Source organism: Prionailurus viverrinus, chromosome A2 (genome assembly GCF_022837055.1).
Source record: "Prionailurus viverrinus isolate Anna chromosome A2, UM_Priviv_1.0, whole genome shotgun sequence".
Classification (NCBI taxonomy): Eukaryota; Metazoa; Chordata; class Mammalia; order Carnivora; family Felidae; genus Prionailurus; species Prionailurus viverrinus.
In genome coordinates this window covers 5,767,654-5,789,145 of record NC_062562.1, presented here as the reverse complement: position 1 = coordinate 5,789,145, position 21,492 = coordinate 5,767,654, and the positions used below count along the sequence as shown (strand labels likewise).

The 21,492-nt window shown below is 39.5% G+C and overlaps 2 protein-coding genes across 2 annotated transcripts; both read right to left on the bottom strand.

The window, feature by feature from the left end:
* Positions 1-7,191: 7,191 nt before the first annotated feature.
* Positions 7,192-8,118, bottom strand: LOC125150069 (olfactory receptor 7G2-like). Its single transcript, XM_047829410.1, has one exon. The coding sequence runs from the start codon at positions 8,110-8,112 to the stop codon at positions 7,192-7,194; it is 921 nt and encodes a 306-aa protein (XP_047685366.1). The 5' UTR covers positions 8,113-8,118.
* A 6,128-nt stretch (positions 8,119-14,246) lies between these two features.
* LOC125150005 (olfactory receptor 7G2-like) lies at positions 14,247-15,185 on the bottom strand. Its single transcript, XM_047829267.1, has one exon. It carries the CDS (start codon positions 15,183-15,185, stop codon positions 14,247-14,249), a length of 939 nt encoding a protein of 312 aa, XP_047685223.1.
* Positions 15,186-21,492: the final 6,307 nt, after the last annotated feature.

Genomic DNA, 21,492 nt, shown 5'->3' with positions numbered 1-21,492 from the left:
GTGTAAACAATTTAAATAACATGTGGAGAACAACCAAATTCAAGACTGTGGTTGCCTCTGGGAATGGAGGGGAACAGAAAGGGTATGCTGTCTTTATTTATGTTATTTTGTTACCTTTTAAAGTTTTTTTTTTTTGTTTTTATTCCAGTATAGTTAACATACAGTGTTGTATTAGTTTCAGGTGTACAATTTAGTGATTCAACAATTCTACACATTACTCCGTGCTCATCACGATAAATGTACTCTTAATCTTCCTCACCTATTTCACACAGTGCCCCCAACCCCCTGCCACATCCCTCTGATAAACACTTGTTTGTTCCATGTTATTTTGTTATCCAAGAAAATAACTCTGTGTGAAAAATAGTATGGATGTTCCTCAAAATTTAAAATAGAACTACCGTATGATACAGCAATGGAGCTACTGGGTATTTACCAAAAGAATACAATAACACTAATTCAAAGGAACACACACTCCCTTTGTTTATAGCAGCATTATCTACAATAGCCAAAATATGGAAGCAGCTCAAATATCCATCAATTGATGAATGGAGAAAGAAGAGGTGGTGTATATGCCTACAATGGAATATTTTACTCAGACATAAGAAAAGAATGAAGTTTGCCACTTGCAACAACATGGATGGAGCTAGAGTGTATTATGCTAAGTGAAATAAGTCAGTCAGAAAAAGACAAATGCCATATGATTTTATTCATGTGGAATTTAAGAAACAAAACAAATGGGCAAAGGAAAAAAAATAAGAGAAAAAGAGAGAGAGAATAAGAAACAGACTCTTAACTATGGTGAACAAACTGATGGTGAACAAACTGATGATTACAAGAGGGGAGGTGGGGGTGGTGGTGAGTGAAATAGGGGGTGGGGATAAAGGAGTGTCCTTGTGATGAGCACCAGGTGTGGTATGAAAGTGTTGAATCACTAAATTGTACACCTGAAACGAATATTACACTGTATGTTAACTAACTGGAATTTAAATAAAAACTTAAAAGAACTCTGGTGGCAAAGTAATCAAGTCTTACTAAATCTCGAAGCATGGGTACATGCTTATTTGTTTTATTATTCTATGCTCTTTTGTCTTTTAAATATTTCATAGATTACTAAAAAGAAACAGGTAGGCTGTGGTGTAGTTTTGGGATCTGCCTCATTCTCTACCTCCTCTTTCTCAGAATACTTACAACCAGAAAACAGTGTCAAAACCAAATATCTCTTCTAGAAAGGAGTATCATGAGCCAGGAGTGGAAAGGAAAGGAGAGGCTGGCCATACATCTCTGTACTATGCCGAAGAAATTTTTAAAAATGTTAGAGAATTCTAGAATTGTATTCAAAATTGAGCAAAAGTAGATTGCTCTTGAGAATGGAAAAAGTACCAGGACTTTAGGATCGGAGTAGGTGATTAGCAGGATGAGAGATGGTCAAGCATTGGTGCAAAGGTGCAATCAAACAGGTGGGGGGGAAGATTGATGGACCATTAGGGAGGCACCTCAGAGGTGGCCCAATTCTCCTTATCTTCTGCGTGTTCTCATCTCAAAATCGCCAAATGGACCTGTAAACAAAGAACTGTCCTTATTGTAAAACATAAAGTAGGGGACTTGAGATTACCTGGGTGTCAACAGTAAGGAATAACATTCAGTTCTTCCTTGGGTGTGAAGATGAAAAACGAAAGCCCTGTTCTCATTGAGCACAGAAAGATAGTGAAGCACTGGACTCCCGTGCAGAAATAATGGACCCTGAGACTAGCCCCAGGTGGGTGTGGCTGTTGAGTGGGGTGGTCACAGGCAGACTATTTGCAGTCTCTTTCTCCTTTGGGGGTTCAATATCCAAAGCTCCTCATTAGCCAAACTCTTTTACTCTCATGTGATCACAGGGCAGCACAAATCCTGGAGGATTGAGGCTCAGAGATGAACTCTGTTTTGTCTGATGCTCTCACTCTGAGTGGTCAAACATATGCTATCTTCTTCCTCCACAGTTCTTGGCTCACATCCATTTCAAGTCACCTACACACCCAAACACATCTTCCTTCTGTTATTAGATTCTAGTCTTTTTTAAAGGTCTGTTTATTTGTTTTTTTCATGTTTATTTATTTACTTTGAAAGGTGGGGGAGGGGCAGAAAGAGGGAGAGAGAATCCCAAGCAGGCTCTATGCTGGGGACAGCCTGACACAGGGCTCTGTTTCACAAACCATGAGATCATGACCTGAACTGAAACAAAGATCAGATGCTTAACTGACTGAGCCACCCAGGAACCCCTAAAGGTATATTTAAATTCAACCCTGTTTTAATAACAATCTCAAGAAGACTTACACATACTACATTTGAGTTAAAAACATATAATTTCCTTCCATGGATAGATAAATATTACCTGGACTAATACATGTGATAATGTAGGAAATATGCCCTAAAAATGCAAACACTAAGGGCTAATGTTATGTATGGCTCATTGAATGCTGATTTCACCTGTGTATATTATATTTAGCAGTTGCTGATATAGTCTATGTACTCAAGTGTAACAGACATTTGTTCTCTTCATAAAATTTCATTACCAACTTTTCCCAATTCAATATTAATGGCTTAAATACACTTTTTTTTTCACATCAAGGACCATGGGTTAAAATTGTGGTTCTTGGCTATCCATATTGTTGCACTAAATTGCAAATTATCAGAGTAGCAGTCAATCTGTGATGCCATATGGCTCTGAGGATGTAATCGTAAGATTTGGGGACTGTTTATTTGTCGGGGACAAGAAATTTTATTTTAGCTATTAGGATACAATTTTTTTTTTGAGTAGGCTTCATGCCCAACACAAAGCCCAAAGTGAGGCTGGAACTCACAACCTAGATCAAGACCTGAGCTGAGATCAAGAGTCGGACATTAACCGACTCAGCCACTCAGGCACCCCATGTTATGAGACAATTATTAAGACATTGACAGAGACAAGTGATCAGAAGCAAGAGCCCAGATATGAACAGGCAACTTTTTTTTATTGAAGAAGTGGGATTACAGTGAATGAATGAACTAATTAAAAGGTACAGGGACATAAAATGAATTTAGCTACTGATATCACATCATAGTCAAGGTCAAACTCCAGGTGGGTTCATGCCTCAAATGTACAAGCCAAAGCTATAAATCCTTTATTTTGAGGTAAGTATGGGTTATAGAAACAAGACTATTGAGAACAAACCACTCAAGAAAACATTGACAAATTCAACAGTAGTAAAACTAAGCATTTATGTTCATCCAAAACACATTGCAACTTATTTACAAAATAAAGTACAAAGTTTTTGAAAGAAATTTTCAATGTATGTAACTAAGAACAATTTACCATCTCAATTAAATAAAAACTCCTATGAACTAATAAGAAAAAATAGGTAGCTCAATAGAAATACTATAAATAGATATTTCACAGAAGAGGAAAAATAAATGGCCCATAATAAGTGACAAGATACTCTCTCTCAGAACAAGAGAAATCTAAATTATTGAGATAATGTTTTACAACCACTAGATTGTTAGAGTCGTGTTGGGAAGTGATGTGGATCTCAAGAAACATCATATGAGAATTAAAACTGACTCAACCACTTTGAAAAACTTGTTTGAACCACCCAAAGGAGAATAGGCCCTTATATCCAATAACTTGGTTCCTAGTATAAAACTTTCCCTCGTTTTTGCCAGGAGATACGTATGAGATTATTCAAACTGTGGTATTCATAATAGTGGAAAACAAGCTACCAAATGTTCCATCCATGTAGGAATGGGCTACTATTTTGTGATATCATCCTTCACAATGTCAAATTATATGATATAGAAAGTGAATAAATTAGTGCTATACTCCACAAAAGGTTTGAAACCCAATGGCAAAATGATGCAAAAAATAAGACACAGAATTCAAACTTAAAGACTAAACTTTTAATAAGTTCAAAAAGAGGCAAATTTATTTTAGAATATAGTTAACAAATGGTATAGGGATATATACAGGGTGATAGAAAGACGCAGTTGAATCCTATGAATATGTCTGTGTGTAGAGGAAACATGACAAAATACAGGCAATTCATAGAATTCAATGGACTAAAACATTAAAGAAATGGTGCATATAGAATTCAGAATAGTGGTTACCTCTGGGATGGGAAAGGTGATGTGACTTGGAAACTCTTCGAGTATATTCTTTTTCTTTTTAAAAACATTTTTTTAACGTTTATTTATTTTTGAGACAGAGAGAGACAGAGCATGAATGGGGGAGGGTCAGAGAGAGAGGGAAACACAGAATCTGAGGCAGGTTCCAGGCTCTGAGCTGTCAGCACAGAGCCCGACGCAGGGCTCTAACTCACGGACCACGAGATCATGACCTGAGCCAAAGTCAGATGCTTAACCAACTGAGCCACCCAGGCGCCCCTCTTCAAGTATATTCTATGCTTTAACCTAGTAATGGGTATTATGTTTTCATCATATTACCATTTAAGAACTATAGATGTATTTTATATGCCACTTCATCTACGATGTTTTAACGATTAAAATTGAAGTAAGGTCTTTCGTATTCTGAAATACAAATATATTCTTCCATGTTCTTTTAATATTTATGTCATGTTTCTCAGACTTTGGAGTGTATCAGAAATTTACAAAGTACTTATTTACAAACTCATCCTTTTGATGTCTCTCCAGTGATACAAAGTCAGTAGTTCTCAGAGGCAGATCAGAAATCTGCAGTGTGGACAAGTGCCTCAGGCCACCCATCTGTGCAGGTGTTCTGTGGGTGTCAATGGAGAGAGTTCTGCATTAGAAGACTCACCAGGGCAGCAGGCAGGGAGCTGTCCCCCAGCTGTGGTGCTGACACAATACCTCCTCAAGGAATGGCACTCCTTTGGTTATCCTGGGAGACCTCTGTCCTTCTCCCCTAATACATCCATAAAGATACTTCTGTCTGATGGCTCCACATTTTTGTACTTGTGGAAAAAGTGATGGCCCCTAATGCTACCAACTTCTTTTCTCCTGTCTTATTTTACACTCAACGTCTTCTCTGCAGAAACACTGTTTTCTTCATAATAACACATGATAATGTTTTGCATAAAAGCCCTAATTTAGCAGCCAACTCTTTAAGACTTCAGTCATTCCATCAATTTTACTCAGTCATATATTTCTGTGTGGACCCCTCCTGAGATGAGTGAGAAATACTGCATGGAGAGGTAACTAAAGAAATAAATTAAAACACAGATAATTCTTTTATTTTTTTAAGGTACATTCTTAATACATCAAAGAGGGGCACCTGGGTGGCTCAGTGGGTTAAGTGTCTGACTCTTGATTTCGGCTCCGGTTATGATCTTAAGGTTCATGAGATGGAGCGTCGTGTTGGGTTCTACACTGACAGTGCAGAGCCTGCTTGGGATTCTCTCTCTCCCTCTCTGCCCCTTCCCCTCCCTCTCTCTCAAAATAAGCAGGCTTTTTAAAAAATAAATAAATGAGAAGGAATCAAAGCAAATAGAGTGTCAGAAAAAAAGATGAACACCCATTATCCTACCTACTCAATAATTAATGATTATATTGCTCAGACCAGAAAAGCTGCAGTAAAGATAAACAAATATAAATGTAGAAACAGGTGGCAAAAAGATGTGAGTTCAAAAGGATTATTAAACTTATGAATATAGATATGAAAAACTATGATACCACTTAGATGCTGTTGAGTTCCCCAGTATGTCAGGCATCGTATTAGGTGCTTGTAATAGTTATGACAGTTGATTGCCCAACAAGAATTAACCTCAGTCAGTCTAAGGCTTTGATTTTAATAATTTCTCCCACACCAGTAATTAGATTAAGAAGGAGCATATGATTCTCTTCTCAGCGATGAGACTTAAGGGGATATCTTTTGAATGATGCCATGGAAAGACCAATTATCAAATGGCTCAGGGAAAGACAGTTTTCTGTCCCTGGGCATCAAGCTGAATATGACACCTGTGTCTGCTGCCACCATCTGATCTTGAATGAAGCCACTTCACCTAAAGCTAAATAAATTCCTACTCTCCCATCCATGTACATTCCCTATCTCTGAAGTCCCTGTATGAAAAATAGCTCATGGAGAACCTGAGTGGCTCACTTGGTTAATACTCTGGTTCTTGATCTCGGTTCAGGTCATAATCTCATGATTTGTGAGATCAAGTCCCAAATGGGGCTCTGTGCTGACAGCGTGGAGCCTGCTTGGGATTCTCTCTCCCTCTCTTTCTGCCCTTCTCTTCATGCTCATGTTCTCTCCCTCTCTCAAAATAAACAGTAAACTTAAAAAAAAAGAAGAAGAAGAGGCATGCCTGGGTGGCTCAGTCAGTTAAGCGTCCGACTTCGGCTCAGGTCATGATCACACAGTTTGTGAGTTTGAGCCCCACATCGGGCTCTGCACTAATAGCTCAGAGACTGGAGCTGGCTTAGGATTCTGTGTCTCCCTCTCTCTCTGCCCCTCCCCTGTTCATGCTCTGTCTCTCTCTGTCCCCAAAATAAATAAACGTTGAAAAAAAAATTTAAAAAAAATTTTTAAAAGAAGAAAAAAGATAGCTAACTTTCTTGTTTGAGAATATTAAAGAAATTGTTCTTTTTATTATAAGAACCAAAGACTTTCAGTTTCAAGTTCACATATCTCACAACTGCCTAAAACCACTGAGATAATCAGATTTCACTGATGCTACAGATGATAAAACTGAGTTTGGTGGATTCTTATGTTGCTCCAGAGAGATAGAGTTTGATAGAGACAACTCTCAGTGATTACTGCGTGGGAGTAAGAAAGGCCAGCTTTCTTGCCTCATGGTGTATGCCTGTCTGGGGGAAGATTCTCACGGTCCTAGCTGTGGGATAAGGTGGAAGCTAGTCTGTACCTGTAACCATGACGTTGCATATACCTTTTGCCTGCCCTATCCATCTTCTCCCACCTTATTCTGAACATGCTGTCCCCCAAAATCACTATAACAAGATCCCAGGATTCAGGTTCTCCCTCTATGGAACATGACCCAAAGAACTGAATTTAGACACTTGAAATCACTTGTCAAACATCACAAAATCAGATATGAAGCCCAAGTTGATGTGGCCATCATGTTATCTAGTCATTTTAGATGATCTTGGTGATAGATCTGAAACACCAGAATACCTTTTACTTTGACTCATTCTAAAAATCTGACCCAAATATGATGACAGAATCATTAAATAAAAGTTATCCTACCTGATGATTCTTCTCAAGGCTTCCTTCACATCCCTGTTACGCAGGCTATAAATAAAGGGGTTCATCAATTGAGGAACCACAGTGTACATCACTGAAGCTACTGAAGTCTTTCTGGAAGAGTCAGTAACTGCAGAACTAATGTACACCCCTAATCCTGTCCCATAGAACAAGGAAACAACTAAGAGATGAGACCCACAGGTGGAAAAGGCTTTATAATTTCTGCCAGCTGATGGCATTCTTAAAAGTGAAGATAGAATTTTAGTATAAGAAAAAATGATCCCAAAGAGAGAAATACCACTCAGTGTACTAGCCATAAAATTAGCCAAGAGGGTATTGATGAAGGAATCAGAACATGCAAGCTTGATGACCTGTGCAAGTTCACAGAAAAAGTGGGGGATTTCCAAGTCAATGCAGAAGGACAATTGCAACACCATCATACTGTGGACGAGGGCATCCATGATGCTAACATACAAGGGGAGTAGAATTAACAATCCACAGAGGCAGGGGTTCATGATGACCGTGTACCTCAGTGGGTGACAAATGGCAACATAGCGGTCATAGGCCATTGCTGCAAGGAGAAAATTTTCAAAACCAAGAAAAACCAAGACAAAGCAGATCTGCGTGATGCAGCCTGTGTAACTTATGTGCCGATTCTGTGCCTGGATGTTCACCAGCATCTTTGGGATCATGGTTGTGCTTAAACAGATGTCAGTAAAGGACAGGTTGGAGAGGAAGAAGTACATGGGTGTGTGGAGGTGGGAGTCAGAGATGACAGCCAGGATAACGACCAGGTTTCCCAAGATTGTGACCAGGTACATGAGCAGGAATAGGCAGAAGAGTATGGGCTGCAGTTCTGGATCCTCGGTCAATCCCAGAAGAAGAAACTCTGATACATCCGTTTGGTTTCTGGGTGCCATGTTGTTGATATAAAATATTGGGTGACAAGAGAATAAAATGTATGGCCACTGGCCCAAGAGCAGCAGTACCTGGGAATTTGTTGAAAATTGCAATTTTTGGACTCCAGACTTATTGAGGAAAAGCTCCAGGGTGGGTGATCAGCAGTCTACTTTAACAAGGTCTCCAATGATTCTGACATATGATAAAGTCTGAGAACTGCTGTTCTAGAAAAACGTTTATCTATATTGTGAACCTAAATGGATATTTGAATCTTTCCCTCTGTGTATTTCTCCCTGCATCCTTCTTCTTTCCCTCATCTTCTTCCCTCCATTCAGTTAATCAGCCAAAATTCTAATGAGCAATGAGTGTCTAACACATTGTGTCAAGTCAAGAATGAAATAGAGAAGACATGGCATTATTCCTTTAGAATTATTCCACACCTTCAAACAATCAGAAATATAAGAATAAAATTACAAAATCAGTCTCATCTTTAGGGATCTTCTTCCCTTAATACAGTAGGTGACATATGATCACAAACAACAACAACAACAACAACAACAACAACAAATAGCCCAAGCTAAATGGGAGAAAGGATGAAATGCACAGACAGATAAAAATAATAGCAATTTGTCTTTGGAAGACAGACTTATGACACTGGCACCAGGCATCCTAAGAAGCATGTCCCTGTGCAATAGCGGTTGTCTTTTCTTGTGGGACACAGTGGCCATCAGAGGATCAATCACTTGGTATAATACTTAGATCCACACACTCTGAACTTAATCCAGGCTCCAGTACTTGCTTTGTGAATAGGGAAAAGGTTTTAACTGTATTAGAATCTTGGTATTCTTGTGTGTATATTAGGAACTATCAGAATACTTTATGGAGTTGTTGTGATGATAAAAAATGAATAGGCTTAAATCAGTCTGCGCAGTGTTTAGCTAATGAGACCCTCATAGTGACATTCCCTATTGTGATTTTTTTTTCTGTCATAAACAATAGCATCTGGCATGTTTCACTCCTAGGATGGGTTGGGGCAAGTTGAGGAAAAAGAAAAGTAAGAAAACATCCTTAGTGTGATAATTGCAAATGTCAGGAATGGGTTTACGTGCTGAAACTCCCTTTGAGAATCTTGATCATATTACAGGGGAAAAGGGGGAATATCAATATATCAATGTTTATTTGGCATGGACATAAAGCAATTAAAATAAATTAAATATTAAAAGAAATTGGATCTGTGAATCAATATAAGAAATGAAAACCAACAAGAGATAAAATTATTCATATAAAATACCATAAATATATACACACATATCATGTACATATACACACATACAACATGAAAGCATGCTTGGGGGACACCATTACACTGGTGTTTCCTCTGTGAGGGGGAAATAAGGGGGGGGGTACAAGAAAAGAATGCCTTCTGCATTTACATTATTTTGTTAATTAAAAAAATAGACATGAGATGATATAGTAGAATGCTAATGTGTGTTAATTCTGGAAATGGGTTAATGGTAGCATGTTAAATTTATTGTTATAATATCTATGCCATTCTTATAATTTAAAATATATGTTATTTTTATAAAAAGGAATGTGCAGTTGAAGGAGGTAGCTTGGTCTGTCTGTCTGAGTCTACACTTCTTTTTTCTAGGTCTTCACAACCAGGCTACAAATATAACACCAAGATTCTTCTGTATAATGTATGGGAGTTAAAATGAAGCTGATATCTCTCCCTTCCACCACCAAAGGATACAAGTAAGTGTCAGAGAATTTCATAATAGTCATCATGTTTGTGAAGGGGAGGATTTAAGCTCACGAGCAAAATGGTTCCTGCCATTAAATAGACGGAATAGAAAGCTAGCAGAATAAGAGCCTCATTAGCATTGTTGAGGAGGTACAAAATAACATGTCAAGATGATGATATTCAAGCAGGAGTCCCATTGGGGATTTAGTACTGGTCATCTTAGGCATGGACTTTCCTCATGGCTATGCAGGGTTACAACTCTAGTAAACACCTTCCCTCATGTCCAAAGCATTGTCTAAGGGACTCTCTGTTACCTGCCTGACATCATTGCTGGATGACATTTGACATCTTCTCTGGATTTGAATGATGGAAACAGAAGGTCTGTCTCTGATAAGGGCAGAACGATCGAGTGAAGCCCCGCATTCCTAGGCAAGTGGGATCATTGCTGGGAGATGCCTCACGTGTTGCTTCCTGACTGGGCAGGGCTGTTGAGTGAGTTGGTCATAGACAGACTATTTGCAGTCTCTGCATCCCTGAGGGTTCAATATCCAAAGCTCCTCATTAGACAAACACTTTTATTGTTATTTGGATCCCAGGACAGTGTAGATCCTTAAAGGCTAAAACTGTAGAAGAAAAGAATTCAGGATAGTTGATCCCTGACCCCGTGAGGTCACACACACACACACACACACACACACACACACACACAATGCAGTTCTCTCCATCTGTTCATGCTCACCCCCATTTCACATACTTTGCATGTGTGGACACACCATCCTTCTCTAATTGGATTCCTGTCTTTAAATTTTTTTATGTTTATTTTATATGAGAGAGAGAGCACAAGCGGGGTAGGGGCAGAGAGAAAGATGGAGACAGAATCTGAAGCAGGATCCAAGCTCTGAGCTGTCAGCACAGAGCATGATGTGGGGCTTGAACTCAGGAGCCATGAGATGATGACCTGAGCTGAAGTCGGATGCTCAACCAACTGAGCCACCCAGGCACCCTTGGATTCCTGTCTTTAGATATAAGCAAGGGCATCTCTATCTAATTAGTGATATCAGCAAACCAGATTCTAACTCTAAGTGTGAAAACACAGTTTATATATGTGGGTATAAAAATATATATTTATAAATACAGATAAGCTACATAAAAATGCAAACAGTGATGATTTTTTCCAAGAGTCATTGAATGTTTCTTGAACATTAATTTTCATTCTGTATATTTCATACGGCAGATTTTAGTCTATAATCTGTAAACAATTCTGACTGTGATCAATATAGACAAGACTTTAGAATTTCATAAACAACATTTTCAATTTCATCACGATGGTTTCAGTGTACATTTTTTTCACATCAGTGGATCATGGGTTGAAATTATGACACTTTTTAAAAATAGAGTTATGGGAAATTACGATGTCATGGAGAAGGCAATAGTATGCTGGTTCATCTATATTCTCCGTGAAATGAGTGTGATTTCAGCCATAATTTAATAGGTAAAGATCCTGCTTCATGTTAATACTTAATTACAAACTTTCCATTATTTAATGAATTTAATATATTCATGCACTTATCAATTTATTTTTATCACATGTTAACTTTTCTATATAACTTCTTTTTTTTTAAATTTTTCAACGTTTTTTATTTATTTTTGGGACAGAGAGAGACAGAGCATGAACGGGGGAGGGGCAGAGAGAGAGGGAGACACAGAATCGGAAACAGGCTCCAGGCTCTGAGCCATCAGCCCAGAGCCTGACGTGGGGCTCGAACTCACGGACCGCGAGATCGTGACCTGGCTGAAGTCGGACGCTTAACCGACTGCGCCACCCAGGCGCCCCTATAACTTCATTTTTAAATCAATAGAGTTCTTGCTCTAGTATTTAAAACCAACATGAGACAAGGTGGCATTTGAATGTCATCCCTTGGGGCACCTGCATGGCTCAGTTGGTTAAACATCTGACTCTTGATTTCAGCTCATGGTTCATGAGTTCAAGCTATGCCTGGGGTTCCCCACTGACGTGCAAAGACTGCTTGGGATTCTCTCTCTTTCCCTTTCACTCTGCCCCTCCTCTGTTTGCACATGTGCGCTCTCTCTCTCTCTCTCTCTGTCTCTCTGTCTCTCTGTCTCTCTCAAAATAAATGGGTGAACTTTTTTTTTTTAATTTTTTTTCAACGTTTATTTATTTTTGGGACAGAGAGAGACAGAGCATGAACGGGGGAGGGGCAGAGAGAGGGAGACGCAGAATCGGAAACAGGCTCCAGGCTCTGAGCCATCAGCCCAGAGCCCGATGCGGGGCTCGAACTCACGGACCGCGAGATCGCGACCTGGCTGAAGTCGGACGCTTAACCGACTGCGCCACCCAGGCACCCAGAAATGGGTGAACTTAAAATAAGTAATTTCTTAAAAAAAAAGAGAAGAGATGACATGTTGGCAAAGGTGTGGAGAAAAGGGAACCCTTGTACACTGTTGGTGGGATGCAAATTGCTACAGCTACAATGGAAAACAGCATGGAGTTTCCTCAAAAAGTTAAAAATAAAGCTACCATATGATCCAGCAACTCCACTTCTTGGTATAGATCCAAAGGAATGAAAATCAGGATCTTGTAGTGATATCTGCTCTAGCATGTTCACTGCAGCATTATTCACAATGGCCAAGTTATGAAAACAACCTAAGTGTCAGCAGATGAATGGGTAAAGAAAACATAGTATATATACAGCAAAATATTATTCAGCCATGAAAAAGTAGGAAATCCTGTCTTTTGTGACAACTTGGATGAACCTTGAGGACATTATTCTGAATAAAATGAGTCAAACAGAGAAAGACAAATACTGTATGATGTTATATGTGGAAAATCTAAAAGAGTTAAACTCACAGAAACAGAGCCACCAGGGGCTGGAAAGTGGGGAAAATAGATGTTGGTCAAAGGATATAAAACTTCAGTTATAAAATTAACAGATTCTGGGGATCTAGTATAGATCATGATAATTATAGCTAATAGCAGTGTATTATATACTTAAATATTGATAAGAGAGTAGAATCTTAAATATTCTCACAACTAGAGAAATGGTAATTAAGTGCCAAGATGGAGGTTTTACCCATGCAATGGTATAAAATCTGCACATTGTATACCTTAATTTTACACAATGTTATATATAATTATATCTCAGTAGAGCTGGGAGAAAATGACCAAATACTGGAAATTAAATACTGGCTGCATAAATCCAATTTCTGTCACCATGGTTGCATTGCCTCCTCTATTTTTCTGGGTCATTTCCATTTCTGTTTATCTTATAAGGACACATGTGATTCTATTTAGGGCTACCCAGAAAATAGGGGAATAAGCTAATATACAAAGACTCCAAATAAGTACAATTCACTCTTTTATCACAAAATGTTAATACGTTAGAGGACTAAGACATGGACAAATTCTTTTGAGGACCACCATACAACCTGTTGCAGTTGTGGTTCTAGTTGACTCTGTGGAAAATTCTATAATCATCTGACTCAAGAAAGGACAGTCAGAGTTCTTTCTCTGAGAATCATGCCCAAATATGACATCTCCATCTGGTGCCACTACCTCATGACCCTGAGGAGAACCAATCCTAGGTCAATAGAACCCATGGAGGACTGAATGAATCTCTACTACCCTGTTCCTGTACATTCCCTGCCTCTAAGTGCCTGTAATGAAAGATAGCTCTCTATATTGTTGGTAATATTAGAGTTAGGGATTCTTTTTCTTATTGCAACTGAAGATTTCATCACTGATAAAGTTTGAATATCTCACAATCATCTCAAACCACTGAGATAATGTAATCACACAATTTTCATAGATAATACAATGAAATATGGTAGGTGATGAATTTCCTCACAAACATACAGTTTACAGTCAACAAATTAATTACTAAATAGGTGTATAAAAGGTCAATTCCCCTACTGTATTATAGGTATAACTCCTAAGTGCAATTGCCATGGCCCTACACTGAAATCAGGTGGAAGCTAGTCTCTAGATATGACCACAGTCTTGCTTCAATAGTTTCCCTGTCCTATATACTTTCTTCAGTATTCTTTCTGACAGCGATCCAAAACAAAACAAAACAAAAAAAACAAAACAAAACAAAAGAAACCAAACCCAAAAAACCACTATAACTAGAACCCTTGCCTCAGGCTCTGCTTCTGCATAAAACCCAAGCAAAGAAGCTGAATTTAGAGAATTGAAATCATGTGTCAAACATCATAAGACTAATCAAAAAAAGCAAAGTATGTTTCAACCCCAAGTTAAAATTAGCTTGAGCAATCTGTTGCCTGGCTAGCTTAGAAGAATTCGGTGATGGAAGAATCAAGAATTATGGCTCATCCAGGATTCCTATCCCTTTGCCTCCTTCTAGAAACCCAAGTCCAAAACATATGGCACAATCACAGCAAAGAAGGCATCCCATTGATGAGTTTTCTCAAGGCTCCCTTCATGTCTCTGTTCCGCAGGCTATAGATAAAGGGGTTCATCATTTGAGGAACCACAACATACATCACTGAAGCTACTGCAGTCTTCTTGGAAGAGTCAGTAACTACAGAACTAATGTACACTCCAACAACTGTTCCATAGAACAAAGAAACAACTGACAAGTGAGACCCACAGGTGGAAAAAGCTTTGAGCTTTCCCCCTGCTGATGGCACTCTCAAAACAGAGGAAACAATTTGAGTATAAGAGAAAATGATTCCGGAGAGAGGAATACCACCAAATAGGCTAGCTACAAAATATATCAGGATGTTATTGATGAGGGTATCAGAACATGCGAGTTTGATGACCTGAGCAAGTTCACAGAAGAAGTGAGGGATTTCCAAGTCCTTGCAGAAGGATAACCGTAGCACCATCAGACTATGGAGCAAGGCAACCACGACGCTAAAGAACAGTGAGAGTAGAATCAGCAGAACACAGAGTTGGGGGTTCATGATAACGGTGTACCTCAAGGGGTGACAAATGGCCACATAGCGATCATAGGCCATTGCTGCAAGGAGAAAATTTTCAAAACCACCAAAAGCCAGGACAAATCCAACCTGGGTGAGACAGCCTCTATACGTGATGCTCTGATTCTGTGCCTGGATGTTCACCAACATCTTTGGGATCGTGGTTGTGCTTAAACAGATGTCAGTAAAGGACAGGTTGGAGAGGAAGAAGTACATGGGGGTGTGGAGGTGGGAGTCAGAGCTGATGGCCAGGATGATGAGCAGATTTCCCAGGATAGTGACCAGGTACATAGACAAGAACAGGCAGAATAGGAAGGGCTGCAGTTCTGGATCGTCTGTCAATCCCAGGAGAAGAAATTCTGAAACACCTGTGTGATTTCTGGGTTCCATTTTGAAGAATCTAATGGAAATGGAAAAGATGGGTTAAAAATATAAAGTGAATAGTCCCTGGATGAGCAACAGTAGCATCATCTGGGAAATAGTTAGAAATGCAAATTCTTGGTATCACTCCAGATATACTGCTGATAAACTCTGAAGTAAGGACCAGCAATCTAAGTTTTAACAAACCCTCCAGATAAATTTGATATACACTGAAGTTGGAGAGCCAATGCTTAAACAAAAAGAAATCTTTATGTATATGGTGAACCCAAGAGAATATTCAAATCGTTCAAATCTGCTAATCTCTCCCTTCATCATCATCTCTTACTTTTCTTTGCTCCACTCAAAGTTTTGCTTTGATTTTTATTGATCACCAACTCTTTTTCACACATTGTGCCTAGTGCTAAGACTGAAACAAAGAATAAACTATGGCACTTCCTTCAGAAATATTCCTCATCTCAAACAAACAGAAAGATGAGAATAAAGTTATCCAATCTCTGTTAAGAGTTTGGTGTCCAAACCTTGGAATGCCTCAGAATCAACTGAAGGGTTTGTCAAATTACAGATGAGTTACATCGTACCATCACTCCATTTATCTATAGGAAAACTTAGGTGGGGTGAAGTACACAATGCCTGGAAAAGATAAGATGTTAAGTGGTTTGACAGCTCAGCTGACTGTCTAGACCAATTATTGGTAATGCCTCTGGATAATACAGAATTAGCATTCCTAAACCAATACCCAGATTTCATAAAACTTCCTTTAAAATCTTAATGTAGTCATCTTGAACAATGCCCCAAATCTTTTCCCTTGTCTACAGCACATGTCCACCCCTACTCATGAAGTATGGTATAGTAGGTGCACGACATCCATCCCAGTATCTGCTCTGTACCTCAGCAAAGATTAGAAAATGTTGCCTATATGGGTGTCTGGGTGGCTCAGTCGGTTAAGCGTCTGACTTCAGCTCAGGTCATGATCTCGCGGTCCGTGAGTTTGAGCCCTGCGTTGGGCTCTGTGCTGACAGCTCAGAGACTGGAGCCTGCTTCAGATTCTGTGTCCCTCTCTCTTTCTGCCCCTACTCCTGCTCACACTCTGTCTCTGTCTTTCTGTCTCTCTCAAAGATAAATAAACATTTAAAAAATTTAAAAAAAAAGAAAATGTTGCCTGTAAACTTGAAGCTGATAATCCCCATGAAAACACTACTCACCTGCACTAGCAATTAATTCTAGGAGAAGCTGGGCAAATATCAGTGCATTCTCTACCTTATCCCAAGGAGACTTTTTCCCTAGGTGATGGGGGCAGGCATATCATTAAAAAAACAAACAAAAAAACAAACAAACAACAGCTAAATGAGAGAAAAAGCATAGGCTTCTAAAAAAATGGGTGAAAATAGGGGCACCTGGGTGGCTCAGTTGGTTAGGCATCCGACTTCAGCTCAGGTCATCTCGCAGTTTGTGGGTTCGAGCCCCGCGTTGGGCTCTGTGCTGACAGCTCAAAGCCTGGAGCTTGCTTCGGATTCTGTGTCTCCCTCTCTCTCTCTGCTCCTCCCCCACTCCTGCTCTCTCTCTCTCTCAAAAATAAATAAAGCTTAAAAAATTAAAAACAAATAGGTGAAAATAGCAACAATTATTGGTCTTTGGAAGACAGAGAATTATAAGCTAAGACAGACAGACTTATATGGTACTTACAAGATAATTGGGCATCCTTAACAAAATTGCTTCTGTAAAGCAGTGGTCAAGATGGAAGTAGCCATGACAACCTTTATCATTTGGTGCATTACTTAGACTTAAACACTGAATTTAATTCCGATCAGTACTTGATTGGGGGTAGGGAGAATTGTTCACCTGTATGAAAAGTCTAGTGTCCTCATTTGTATGATGGGAACGATCACAAAACCTCATGGGGAAGTTGCAGTGATGGAAATGAATAGAGACACATCTGACACAGTACTCAGTGTATGGGACCCTCATGCTAATATTTCCTATTGTGCGTGTGTGTTTTTTCCTTCCACGAACAACGGCACCTTGTATATTTCAGTCCTCACAAGGAAGCAGTGGGGTGGGGCCAGTTGAGGAAAGACAACAGAAAGGAAGAACCCTAGCATCATAACTGCAAATTTCAGGGAAAAGATTATGAGCTGGGAACACTTATCGTGTAGAAAAAGAATGAAGGAATCATCAACCATATCAATATTTATTTCAGATGAACATATGATGAAATATATAGCAATTAAAATAACATGATAAAATGTATTAGATATACAAATTAGTATAAATAATGAAAACCTATAAGAGAAACATTTTCAAGTGACAAAGTATACATCATTAGAAAAAATTTAATTTATTTTGTACTGTCATAAGGAATAATCCATAATAAACATAAACTTAATGGTTTTTGTTTTTATTATGGATTATTCAAGTGAAAAAAAGACCCACAGAGATAAATGAAGGATGGTACCCACCAATCAACAATATAAAATTCATACACATCACCATCTTCAATCTAAGTGTTTTTATCGCAATAAATATTACAATATTATAAATATGTGAAGCCCCCACATCATGTAGTTGAACAATATTGATTCTTTTCTTTCCCCAGGGGAGTCACTACATGAACTTCATATACATTATTCCCTGGCATTTTTTTTACTATAATTTGTATTATTGTTAATATGGTAACATAAACAACTACATTATTTTCAATTTTGAAAGTTTATATAAACAAAACCATATAGTACATGTCATTTACATTTGGCATTCTTATATAATTTATCTTCTTTATTATTAAAACATTTAACCTCACTTTATTAATTTTAATTGCCAGAGAGTAATCCACTGTATTGTTATGTTATGATTTATTTCTCCATTCCCTAACTGATAGGTAATATGGTTAATGTCTTTTATCCTGTATATGTTTATGAAGACATGTACAATATAAAGCCATGTCCACCATATTCAAGATGATGTTGTCTCTGAGACGGGAGTAACAAGAACTGAGAATACAAAAGAAATGGCTTCTGTAAGCATATTATGTCATTAAAAAGACATGAACTTTGTATAGCAAAATGTCAACATTTGTTGATTCTGGAGTGCATTTGAGGGTGTTTTAAAATGTATTGTACTATCTCTGTTGTTCTTCTTTAAAATAATTGGTAATTTTATAAAGTGAAAGAGGTATATTAAGAAAGCAGCCAGCTAGACCTCTCTGTCTCCACTTTCTCCCCACCGTCCTCAAGCAAGCTACGGGGATAATAAGACTCTTCTGTGGAATGGTGTATCGAGAACCAGGAATGCAAATAAAAGGAAAAGCTGACCAAAACCCTTCGTCATGACTACCACAAAAATTCAAGTAAATTCCAGAAAGCTTCATAACAGTCATCTTGTTTGAGAAGGGACAGATTTCTGCTCAGGAGAATAACGGATGCTGCCATTTTCTAGGGAGATTAGGAGACCAGCAGACTGAGAACAGGGTGAGTATCGCTGCAAACATAGATGAGAACTTGTCAGCAAGAAGGCTGGAGTGCCATTGGACACCAACACTCCGTTCCCATCACTTCATGCATGCACACCCCTCATTGCTTCCCCTGGATGAATCTGTAGTAAAATACCTGCCCTCCTTACAGAAGCACTAACTAAGGGACTCTAAGTTACCTGGCTGGCATCAGTGTGGAAGCATATCTCACATATCACCTGAATATTGAAGACCAGAAGATCTGTCTTCTGGAAAGGCAGAGAGACCAAGCGAGGCAATGGGCTTGTGGTCAAGAAAGATCATTACTGGATGGAGCCTCAGGTGTGCTTCTTCTTGACTAGGCTAGGGCTGTTGAAGGATGTTGTCACAGACTCTCTCTATATCCCTGGGGAATCAATATCCAAAGCTCCTCATTAGACAAATATTTTTAGTATCATTATTCTCACCAGGCTGTGCAAATCCTTAAAGACCAACACAGGAGAAGAAAGTAATTCATGATGTCTAACCCCTGATCACATGGGGCCAGGTACACACCATGCTGTTCTCTCCACCTGCTCAATGTTCACCCCCATTTCACATACATTCATGTGTAGACACACGTCCTTCTCTAATTGGACTCCAATCTTCAGGTTTTAGAAATAGGCAAAGGCATCTCTATGTAATTAGTGACATCAGAAAGACAGATTCTAAGTGTGAAAACATAGTTTTATATGTGGGTATAAAATATATATTTATAAATACAGCTAAGCCATGTAAAAATGCAAACGAGCAGTGATGATTTTGTCTAAGAGTCATGGAATGTTTCCTGAGCATTCATTTTCATTCTGTATATTTCATACTGCACATTTTGACCTGTATTCTCTAACAATTCTGACTATGATCAATATAGACAAAACCTGAGAATTTCATAAACACCATTTCCAATTTCATCACTATGGTTTCAGTGTACATTTTCCTTCACATTCATGGATCATGAGTTGAAACTATGACACTTATTTTTTTTTCACTCTGCTACTCTTTTAAAAAGTTTTGCGGGGGGGGTGGTGGCGAGCGCCTGGGTGGCTCAGTCGGTTGAGCGTCCGACTTCGGCTCAGGTCATGATCTCACGGTCTGTGGGTTCGAGCCTCGCGTCGGGCTCTGTGCTGAGGCTCAGAGCCTGTGCTCAGAGTCTGGAGCCTGTTTCGGATTCTGTGTCTCCCTCTTTCTCTGACCCTCCCCTGTTCATGCTCTGTCTCTCTCTGTCTCAAAAATAAATGAACATTAAAAAAAATTTAAAAAAAAGTTTTGGGGGCACCTGGGTGGCTCAGTTAGGCATCTGACTTCAGCTCAGGTCATGATCTAGCAGTTCATGAGTTCGAGCCCCATGTCGGGCTCTCTGCTGTCAGCACAGAGCCTGCTTCAGATCCTCTGTCCCCCTCTTTCTCTGCCCCTCCCCAAATTTAGTTCTCTAAATAAATAAATAAATAAATAAATAAACAAACAAACAAACATTTAAATGAATAAGTAAATAAATCATTAAAAAAGTTTTTATTGGGGGGCGCCTGGGTGGCGCAGTCGGTTAAGCGTCCGACTTCAGCCAGGTCACGATCTCGCGGTCCGTGAGTTCGAGCCCCGCGTCAGGCTCTGGGCTGATGGCTCAGAGCCTGGAGCCTGTTTCCGATTCTGTGTCTCCCTCTCTCTCTGCCCCTCCCCCGTTCATGCTCTGTCTCTCTCTGTCCCAAAAATAAATAAACGTTGAAAAAAAAATTAAAAAAAAAAAGTTTTTATTGGGGCACCTGTATGGTTCAGTTGGTTAAGTGTCCTACTCTTGACTTCGGCTCAGGTAATGACCTCACAGTTTGTGAGATTGAGCCCTGCATGGGGTTCTGTGCTGACAGTGCAGATCCTGTTTGGGATTCTCTTTCTCCCTCTCTCTTTGCCCCCACCCCACTCATATTCTCTCTCTCTCTCTCTCTTTCTCAAAATAAATAAACATTTTTGGGGGTACCTGGTGTCTCAGTCGGTTAAGCGTCGACTTGTCTCCCTCTCTCTCTGCCTGTCCCCTGCTCATGCTCTGTCTCTCTCAAAAATGAATAAATGTTTTAAAAAATTAAAAAAAAATTTTAAGTTTTTATTTAGGAGACGAGTTAAGATGGCAGAGAACTGGGGCGCCTGGGTGGCGCAGTCAGTTAAGCGTCCGACTTCAGCCAGGTCACGATCTCGCGGTCCGGGAGTTCGAGCCCCGCGTCAGGCTCTGGGCTGATGGCTCAGAGCCTGGAGCCTGCTTCCGATTCTGTGTCTCCCTCTCTCTCTGCCCCTCCCCCGTTCATGCTCTGTCTCTCTCTGTCCCAAAAATAAATAAAAACGTTAAAAAAAAATTAAAAAAAATAAAAAAAGATGGCAGAGAACTAGGGGAACCCTGGGCTTTCCTAGTCTCAAACACAGCTGTATTGAGTCAGATCATTTGGGGCACCCAGAAAATTGATCTGCAGACTGGCAGAAGGATCTCCACAGCTGGAGGGAGACAGTGTAACAGGTGCAAGGTGAGTGGATGTGAATTGGGGGAGAGAAAAATGGCAGTGCTAGGAAGGGGACAGAGTCCTTTTCGTGGAGAGACAGAATGGAAAGAAAGAGAGAAGGGTTAAGAGAGTATGGCATCAGGGTCGCAGCAGAGGAAAACCTCTCTGGACCACGGATTGGGGGGAGAGAGAAGTACTGAGTGTTGAGGGGTTTGTTTGTTTTTTGTTTTGGCAAATAGTGTTTCGAGTTCAAACACTGTTTTGGAAGTGCTCAACTTTATCATGAGGAGAGCTGTGGCACGCCCTCCTGGGGAGGAGAGAGCTGGTCCCAGAGTGCATAATGTAGGGATCT

What these genes read in the sequence shown, in the direction of transcription:
- LOC125150069 (XM_047829410.1), bottom strand. Translation starts at nt 8,112, where the DNA reads ATGGCACCCAGAAACCAAACGGATGTATCAGAGTTTCTTCTTCTGGGA.
- LOC125150005 (XM_047829267.1), bottom strand. Translation starts at nt 15,185, where the DNA reads ATGGAACCCAGAAATCACACAGGTGTTTCAGAATTTCTTCTCCTGGGA.